Below are 9,825 nucleotides of genomic sequence, written 5' to 3' on the forward strand. Positions count from 1 at the left end.
TTACGGATGCGTAAGTACGGCTAGGGATGATAAAGGATGCTTAAGTACGGCTAAGGATGAAGAAGGATGCTTAAGTACGCTTAGGTATGCTTAAGTACGGCTAGGGATGATTAAGGATGCTTAAGTACGGTTGGGGATGCTTAAGCACAACTAGGGATAATTAAGGATGCTTAAGTACGGTTAGGGATGCTTAAGTACGGCTAGGGATGACAAAGGATGCTTAAGTACGGTTAGGGATGAAGAAGGATGCTTAAGTACGCTTAGGGATGCTTAAGTACGGCTAGGGATGAGTAAGGATGCTTAAGTATGGTTAGGGATGCCTAGGTACGGCTAGGGATGAGGAGGTATGCTTAAGTACGCTTAGGGATGCTTAAGTACGGCTAGGGATGATTAAGGATGCTTAAGTACGGTTAGGGATGCTTAAGTACGGCTAGGGATGATAAAGGATGCTTAAGTACGGTTAGGGATGAAGAAGGATGCTTAAGTACGCTTACGGATGCGTAAGTACGGCTAGGGATGATAAAGGATGCTTAAGTACGGCTAGGGATGATAAAGGATGCTCAAGTACGGCTAGGGATAAAGAAGGATGCTTAAGTACGCTTAGGGATGCTTAAGTACGGCTAGGGAAGATTAAGGATGCTTAAGTACGGTTAAGGATGCCTAGGTACGGCTAGGGATGATTAAGGATGCTCAAGTACGGCTAGGGATGATTAAGGATTCTTAAGTACGGTTAGGGATGCTTAAGTACGGCTAGGGATGATAAAGGATGCTTAAGTACGGTTAGGGATGAAGAAGGATGCTTAAGTACGCTTACGGATGCGTAAGTACGGCTAGGGATGATAAAGGATGCTTAAGTACGGCTAAGGATGAAGAAGGATGCTTAAGTACGGTTAGGGATGCTTAAGCACAACTAGGGATAATTAAGGATGCTTAAGTACGGTTAGGGATGCTTAAGCACAACTAGGGATAATTAAGGATGCTTAAGTACGGTTAGGGATGCTTAAGTACGGCTAGGGATGATAAAGGATGCTTAAGTACGGTTAGGGATGAAGAAGGATGTTTAAGTACGCTTACGGATGCGTAAGTACGGCTAGGGATGATAAAGGATGCTTAAGTACGGCTAGGGATGATAAAGGATGCTTAAGTACGGCTAGGGATGATAAAGGATTCTTAAGTACGGTTAGGGATGAAGAAGGATGCTTAAGTACGCTTAGGTATGCTTAAGTACGGCTAGGGATGATAAAGGATGCTTAAGTACGGCTAAGGATGAAGAAGGATGCTTAAGTACGCTTAGGTATGCTTAAGTACGGCTAGGGATGATTAAGGATGCTTAAGTACGGTTAGGGATGAAGAAGGATGCTTAAGTACGCTTACGGATGCGTAAGTACGGCTAGGGATGATAAAGGATGCTTAAGTACGGCTAGGGATGATAAAGGATTCTTAAGTACGGGTAGGGATGAAGAAGGATGCTTAAGTACGCTTAGGGATGCTTAAGTACGGCTAGGGATGAGTAAGGATGCTTAAGTATGGTTAGGGATGCCTAGGTACGGCTAGGGATGATTAAGGATGCTCAAGTACGGCTAGGGATGAGGAGGTATGCTTAAGTACGCTTAGGGATGCTTAAGTACGGCTAGGGATGATTAAGGATGCTTAAGTACGGTTAGGGATGCTTAAGTACGGCTAGGGATGATAAAGGATGCTTAAGTACGGTTAGGGATGAAGAAGGATGCTTAAGTACGCTTACGGATGCGTAAGTACGGCTAGGGATGATAAAGGATGCTTAAGTACGGCTAGGGATGATAAAGGATGCTTAAGTACGGTTAGGGATGAAGAAGGATGCTGAAGTACGCTTACGGATGCTTAAGTACGGCTAGGGATGATAAAGGATGCTTAAGTACGGTTAGGGATGCCTAGGTACGGCTAGGGATGATTAAGGATGGTGAAGTACGACTAGGGATGAAGAGGGATGCTTAAGTACGCTTAAGGATGCTTAAGTACGGCTAAGGATGCTTAGGTACGGCTAGGGATGATTAAACATAGTTAAGTACGCCCCCTTGGACCACTATATGAGTGACTACACCGGACCACTATATGAGTGCCTACACCGGACCACTATATGAGTGCCTACACCAAGTAGTTACCCGAAAACTGCTCGAACGAAGGCAGGTAATTTTTATTTAGAGCTTCAAATGTGATATTTTAGTGCAAAAACATGGGCATAACCACCCTGCTGATTCGACGATGTGGACATCATGTCCTAAAAGCAAAGGTGAGTGCCATGGCGTCACTATTTTATTCCGTTTTCTCCATTTTTGATCCCCACTTACTCATTTTGTCCTTGCAAGTAAAGAATGTGCATTGCCGGTATAGGGGTTAAGTAACCCTAGACAATGATTTTCCCAATTTTCTTCACCTCAGATACTGAAGAGAAAGATACTGTTCTCTCATAAACAGCTATAGCTTGAAAAAAGAGTCTTGAAACAAGATAAATACAAAGTCATCTTTTATTGATTGAAGGATCACAGTTGTTGCAATAAAGAATCTTACCACAAAATTTGTTGTTTGCACCAAGAAAAAAACCTGTCATGCAGTCCTTTTATATTGTAAATCCCTGTGTTATAAGGAAAAATGATAAATTTGTGTCTATCAAACTGGCACATTTTTGTTAATGTTGTAGTCATATTGGATGTTTAGTGGTTGAACTGTTTCCCCTACAATGTACATTATTGTTGGATACAAACTCAACTTGTAAATCTACTTGTAACTGGAAGTTAGTTACCAGAAGTACATGTATGAGCCTGGAACAATAGGTTGAAGCTGATTGCACCATAATTATTGCATCAGCCCACATCATGGTGAACGTTGTGGAAGAAATCTATTTGTTGAAATAAAACTGAGTTGTGTTTTTACATAAAGTTTGTCTTATATCCACCAAGAACTATGGCCACACTTGCAAGACATATAACTTGTTCAATGTGATGACTGTCTAAAGCCACTGCATACGAGAAGACTGACTGTTCGTTTCCCTTGTAGTACCTTGTGTTAACAGTTTGTATTATAGCAATGTTGGTTGTTTTCTATTCAATAGATACAATAGATCAAACAAGACTTTGTATTGTATTCATCATAGTTTGGGAAAACTAAAGTAGTACATTCTTTTTTTCAGGTTACAGTTACAGTTACAGTTATGTTGAAGGAAATCTTTTTCACACTCGGGGAGTTAATTGTGTGGTGCTACACGTAGTTACAGATAGACATCCATCTGTAGTCCAGGGGTAAATTCTGTAATAGTCCTGTGATACCACATTGTTTAACTGTTTGGATTTTTTTAGCTTAGCGATCGGTGGCTTAGATGTTTGATGTAAGTTAACAAAGATGTTTGAATACAAATGAATGCAAATTGAAATGTACAATTTCTTCTAGATCAGAGGACAAAATATCATTGCATAACTCTCTTTTTTTTTGTAGGCTCAAACTTTGCCATTTTGGGTAAGGCCGCTGTTTTCCTCTTAGTCTTTGGTAAGCTTACATGACATTATTTTCCTTTATAAAAAGCCATTGAAGGCTAATAGTTTGTCTTTATATCCATGTGGTGTTGCGGGCTACGGGTCAATAGCCCATGAGGGGAAGCCGAAAATGGGCTATTGACCCGTGGCCCTTGAGGGCGAAGGGTCTAATTGTTTTAGTATCACCCAACTAGTCGAACAGAAATAGCAATAATAAAGTTAGCAAATGCAAGTTAAAGAAATATTTATTTGGGAATAAAACGAAAGAAAGCGTCACGCTTTTTGCTACTCGAGGACTATTAATAATAGCCCACTAGTAGCGTAGCCAATCAAAATGCAGGATTTGCATTAGTCCACTATATTGCTGTTATGCTAAGTGGGGATTTTTGAGTAGACGAAGTGTGCAATTACCTTGTATATCAACACCAAGGGAGTTGGTACATTTTTAATTGGGGGTGGTAGGGAGGGGGGAGGTTCAGAGGGGATGAGTAGGTCAAGCCTTATTTTAGAAGGTATGTATGGAGGGACAAGCCTATTTTTAAAGTAATTGGTACCACAGGTGCCCCAGCTTCAGTGTGAGGCAAAGCTAACAAAAATATAAGGATTTGTATGGGAATCATGATAAAAGGCTTAAGAAGATAATTATATGAGAAAATCCCCAATTACAAAGTCCAACCTTATTGCCATGGTAGGTAGCTTCCTTCCTAGCTGTGTGGTCATTTTCCAGATCTCACACGATTTTGGGCTATTTTTCCATAGGCAGCCTAACCTCTCAGATTGTCTAGAGAGCACAAACAACATCGGGTCAAATGTAACATAAGTTTTGTGTGGGAGTTCTGATGATATTGTGATGGTTCCATATCTCGACCAAAAATACCAGTAACGAGCCTTAATACAACACAGCGACGAGTAGTTTCTTTCTGTTTTAATCTGATATCAACACTAACTTTGCGCGGGACTGGTACACAAGCTTTTCCTAAGTGGGGTACAGTCGCTACAATATTCATGGGGGTAATTATATACGATGAAATTCTCATTACAAATGGCTAACCATGTGTGCGTTTTCTTTTCTCTGGTGTTGTTATGTTACCTATTTGTAGTGATTTGAGTTCCAAGTCTTCCCTCAACAAGGTAACAAGGCAAAACACTCCAGTTAGGTGAGCCCACCAAACAAAGCCAGAAAATCCCAGACCAAAATTTTCCCATGGTCACAAATTTTCCATAGAATTAAGGGCAGGGGTTTTTCTTTCTTTTCAATCTACTAGCCACGCAATCGAAGCCCTGCCAGTGACTAAAAGCTCCTAGTACATTTTGAACAAGACACTCCAACTGTTGAGTCTTTGTTGTCACCCGGCTTGGTAACCCCACCAGGGTGACAAACAAAGACTCCAATGGTCGCTGTGTCATGTTCAAAATGTACGAGGGGCTTAATTATGTGATTGTTTTGTTTGGCCACCTGATTTCGCTGGCAGGGCTTTGATTGGGCAGTTAGCAGATTGAAATGAATGAAAAACCTTTACCCTTGAATTCTACAGTGGATTTGTAGCTGTGGGGCCATTTTGGTTAAAATGTTGAAAAGAAACACATGCAGGCTGAAGAGTTGTACATTGAGAGGTTTCTTCACGAAGTTGTCCAGGAAAGTAAAGATTTTGAGGGAGCTTGAGAGAAAAATATCGCATTTTGACAGCTCTTTGCACTGTTAACTGGAAGCAATTTCTGGCCATCATTACTAGCAGTGCAGCTCTCATTGTTTTTCCATGTGAGGCGAAGAACTGTAGAGTAGATGTTGGCAGTTATCAACCTGTCCGTTTACAATTTAGTTCTTCTGGTCACTGCAATTCCAAGTTTTCATTTGTAGAACACTCAACCAAGGAAAAATTGCAGAAGTGAACGACCCAGTGGCAGTGGAATGTGTGATAAAAATACTGCAAGTTAATTCTGTAATGTGCACAGACATTGCTGACTGTGACACTAGTGTCTCAGATATTTGCATTCAGCTGTGTTGAATAATACATGTAATGGCAGTTTGATATCCAGATGACGAATGTAATAATAAAGTAAATTTGTTGTTATTTCTGATTTGTGTTTCAAATTAGCTCTTGCTATATCAGGGCGCGACGAAAGTGCTGTCCGATAGCCCGGGGCTAGTGGAATGACTTGTCGGGCTAGTACTTTCTTATCGTAGCTTGCCCGATGGGCAAGCACCGTTGGTTCCTCTTTTCTGATGATAAATTGAGCTTTTATACCAAAAAGCGTGTAGCAGAAAGCTCCTGAGAGAAAATGATAACGTTATGAGGCCAAATTAACGTTGCGTGACAACGTTTTGCGCCGCATTTTAGTTGCGTCTGTAAATAACGTCATGACTTTTTCTGCTTATTACATAAGCAACCGATATATAATTATTTGCCGACTGACAGCGTGCAGTGCGAGACAATCAGTCTAACTAAATTCCAGCCGAGTCACGGTGCAGTGGATTTTCTCGGAAATTTAGGTGCGTTTCGTTGGGAAAATCCAAATCCGGATTCTTGTTTCTATTTTAAAGCTGCCAATTCATTGTTAAAACAAAAAAGGCCCACTTCGTGTCAGATTAAAAAACAAGAAAAAACTCGCTTGAAGAAAAGCTAGCAGACCTGGTGCCGTTATCATCCGATAAAAAAGATAAAAACAAAAACACGCAACTCGAGTAATTTAAAACATGATGTTTTCTCACTTCTGGAAGAGTTTGTCAGCTTGACAAGCTTTGAAGAGAATGTCGACAGACTTCAGATTACACATGATTACAGTGGTAGTTTAATTGTGATTTCCGTAAATTTATAATATTTTTGACCGTCAACGGGGGTAACTGCAGATGTAAACATTGGAGGAACGAACCCATTTGAATCCAGAGGTTATTTTTCCTTTACTATTTCGCCCATGTTTGAATAAAATGTTACTCTGAAATAATCATTTGCGATTTTTAAAAATTTTCTGGTCTTATAAAGCGAAACAATTTTCATACATGTGCGTTCACTGCGTTGATTATATCCAAATTGCATTCTGTAGATATTCAAACTGACTAAAGGCATTCCCAAACTTTCAGCAAATTTGTTGATGTTCATTCCGAGAACCTCGTTCATGTTAGCAGTACAAAGAAGGAACTGAAATATTTCCTATAGCTCACTGTTCAACTGTTTTAGTTAATATATTTTATATTACACTAGGCAAACTACGAACTATGAGGTTGAAGTTAAAACGAAAATCACATTCAAGAATCAATTGACAATACTACGAAGAATTAGTTTATATCTATGCTTGGTATCATTACTTGTATTTTGCATAATTAAACAAATCTGATTATTCTTTATAAACAATTTAATTTCGGGCTAGCTCCTCAGACCTTCGGGCTAGTAACCTCAAGTAACAGCTTGCCCGAAGGGCAACCTCATCTTTTCATTTTCGTCTCACCCTGTATATACTTTCCAAGTCCTGCTGCTTTTTGTGCTGTCATCAGCTACCTTGCAGCTAAGAGTTCCAGCGTATTGTTAGTAGGAATGCAGATGGGCTGTGCATCCATGACGACTACCTGGCACACTAAGGCCAAGAGTGTGAAAATTTCTGTGTAAGGCAGGTTAGTGCTGGAAAGAAAAGACCGCTGGCTATTGGAGTTCTGATCTTTGATGAGACAAAGGTGAGTAAATGTCTTTGTAAGAAATGGGAATAAACTGAAACATGATTGTCATTGTAACTGTTTACAACTAAAAAACTTCGGGCATTTTATTCATAGGTTGTTGATACAATAACAGTTGACTTCTTTTTTATCCATGTCCTAGACATTTACAAGTTTAAAATTAAGAACTGGAAAATATTTTTCTGGTTCAAGAAAGTAAACATACCTCCATCCCCCTCCTCCAGGTGACAAACATGTTAAGCCTTAACGATGGTGCCTATATTGTTACTGTGCATATGTTCTGTGCATCTCAAGATACTCAGATTTCCTGTTGGCGGTGCTCATTTTTGCGGGGTTCAAAACTATGCAAAGAAAGCAGAACTTAGCAAGTGCTCTTGGTATCCAAAAAAAATTGAGGGTAACCATGCATTTTTCAGAGATAATTAATCTTTAATTTGGCAAAGAATGCCATACATTGCTTTGTATTTTAAAGCTTTTTACAAATATTGTTGATTGCTTATCTTCAAAAAATGCGAGGCTACCCCCAATTTTCTTTTTGGATTTTAATAGTACTTGTTAAGATCTGCTTTTCCCACATATTGAGTAAACTGTGCAAAAATACCTTTGAATTAGTAGGCACCGTCCTTAAATTGCTTTTTATTTTATCCTGTGTTAATTATTAAAATATAGAACAAAAATAGTGCATGAATGAAATTGTACATGTACTTCTACAATGTATATGTTGTCGTTGACCTAAAATCCCTAATGAGGTATCCACATGTACTTGTGATTGTACAGTTTTAATTTTAGCTTAATTTCCAGCTGTATGTTTGTGTCACACTTGTTTATTTTTATCCCCTAAAGGTGCAGTCTAAGATTGTTTGGAATGCCATTAATTCTACCATCAGAGGTTATGCGATGAGTCCAGATGATGTGTCATGATAAGGAAAAAACCTCATATATCCTTCAGTTTTTGTGCAGAGATTTAACATCAAAATTTGATGTTATTGGCCCATAGTTCACATGTTCAAGCTCATGGGACCACAGATTTCTCCTTGGATGTGTTTTGAGACCAATTCAGGCTTTTACTTTCCACAAGTTCCATGTTCGAGTTCTGGTGTGTGATGGAGCCTTCTCTAATTTGGCTCTGATAAAACTTCTTTGTGGCTACGACCTCTTTCAGTTGGAGAAGACCCAATTTCGCTGTTTCTGCATCTTTTGTCAATCCATATGAGGATGATGACCAAATCTAGTATTTGTGGTGATTTGCCCTTCTCACCAGGCAAGTTTTGAAGTCATATGATTGTATATATTTTGTTGTAAACCCTTAGAGCCACAGTACCTATTAACATGCATAAAAATTATTCTCCCATCTATCCCCCCTCAAATTTCTTATTCTGCTAACTGGAAACATTGGTGTATCATTTTTCTTTATTCTTGTGACCCTTATGTTTGATCTAGCAGTGAAACTGTTGGGTGAACTTACATGATGATAACTGTTCAGGTGAAAAGGGTTGAAAGTTGCTGAGTGGAATGTTTTGGGGTTATGGAATAATTCGAAGCTTAAAATTTAACCCTAGCTGATTATGCAGCTGATGAAAAACACTTTCTGCTACTTTGTAGCCATTGTAGACTTTCATTTGCACAGACAGTATGGAGCAATAATTACTTATGTGTCTGCAGGCCAGTCCAGCAGTACTGATGTTATAACTTGGCTCTCCAAGATGGTGTTTGATTACTTTAATGATTCTTTTGGGCTTGTGCACCCTTACTTTTGTTACATACAATGTGTGATTTTTTGTAAAACACATAGTCAAAACTGTGTGATTAGTAATTCCATTTCCACTGGCCCGTATGATATGAGGATAAAAGGACGACTGCTTGCAAGTAAAGGAATGGGAGACTATTTTAAAATCCTTACATTCCCTGGCCTCCACTGCCTAGTCGGTTTTACCTCAAAGTAGCGTTGTGTTTCCATTTCTACCCGCATGTACAATTTGAAGATAAAGTGACAACTGCTTGCAAGTTACCATAACAACATGAGAATCAAATAAAAACATCCTGTATTTCCTTTTAATCCTTACATCTTCAAAACAGACTCAGTAAACCCTCATCTTATCATGATTGCTTGAAAGTAATAAGCATTGAGATGTATCTCTGCAAATATAAAATTCTTTCTGAAGTAAATAATTATTCAGATCTACCACTCAAAAATGGAAAATTTAAAGTGGCTCCAAATCTGCTCAGCAAATCTTAAGTAATTTTGCACACTTTATTGTTCACACACATTCATTCAGAGATAAAAACAAATGGAAATTTCCCCACCCCCTAAAAAAACCATCATGTAGAGTTTCTTGTGATTTGGTAAAGTAACTTGCAACTATTTTCCTTATTTGCTTTCGTTTCAGGTGTCAAGAAGACTTTGGAGGACAATAAATTCTTCCACAAGAACAAGAACAAGAAAAAGAAGACAATTGCAAGTCATAACACTTTCTCACCGGAGTACTGGCATTTCATAAAAGCTACGTGTGAACCTCTGCCCTACCACGCGTGCTGGGAAGGGTAGACATCCTTTATTTTTCTTTAAATCCTCACATCTTATTGCTTAAAAGCTAAAAGTACATCTCTGCCAAGATAACATTTTGTTTGAAGTAAATTTAAAGTGGCTCCAAA

General features: G+C 39.0%; 1 protein-coding gene across 6 annotated transcripts; it reads left to right on the top strand.

Annotated features, from left to right (window-relative positions):
* The first annotated feature begins 2,141 nt into the window (after nucleotides 1-2,141).
* LOC138029995 (uncharacterized) lies at nucleotides 2,142-9,825 on the top strand. 6 transcript variants are annotated; one of them, XR_011127998.1, is made up of 7 exons: nucleotides 2,142-2,269; nucleotides 3,167-3,275; nucleotides 3,469-3,519; nucleotides 4,607-4,663; nucleotides 5,365-7,173; nucleotides 8,017-8,434; nucleotides 9,561-9,825. XR_011127998.1 is itself a non-coding variant. In XM_068877844.1 (7 exons), exons 1-5 carry the CDS (start codon nucleotides 2,242-2,244, stop codon nucleotides 5,510-5,512), a joined length of 363 nt encoding a protein of 120 aa, XP_068733945.1. In that variant the 5' UTR covers nucleotides 2,142-2,241; the 3' UTR covers nucleotides 5,513-7,173; nucleotides 8,017-8,434; nucleotides 9,561-9,825. The 6 variants fall into 6 exon arrangements, 3 of the variants coding, with proteins under 3 accessions (XP_068733945.1, XP_068733947.1, XP_068733946.1); XM_068877844.1 differs by having other exon boundaries at nucleotides 3,469-3,489; XM_068877846.1 differs by having other exon boundaries at nucleotides 3,469-3,489; nucleotides 7,035-7,173.

Source organism: Montipora capricornis, chromosome 13 (genome assembly GCF_036669925.1).
Source record: "Montipora capricornis isolate CH-2021 chromosome 13, ASM3666992v2, whole genome shotgun sequence".
NCBI lineage: Eukaryota > Metazoa > Cnidaria > Anthozoa > Scleractinia > Acroporidae > Montipora > Montipora capricornis.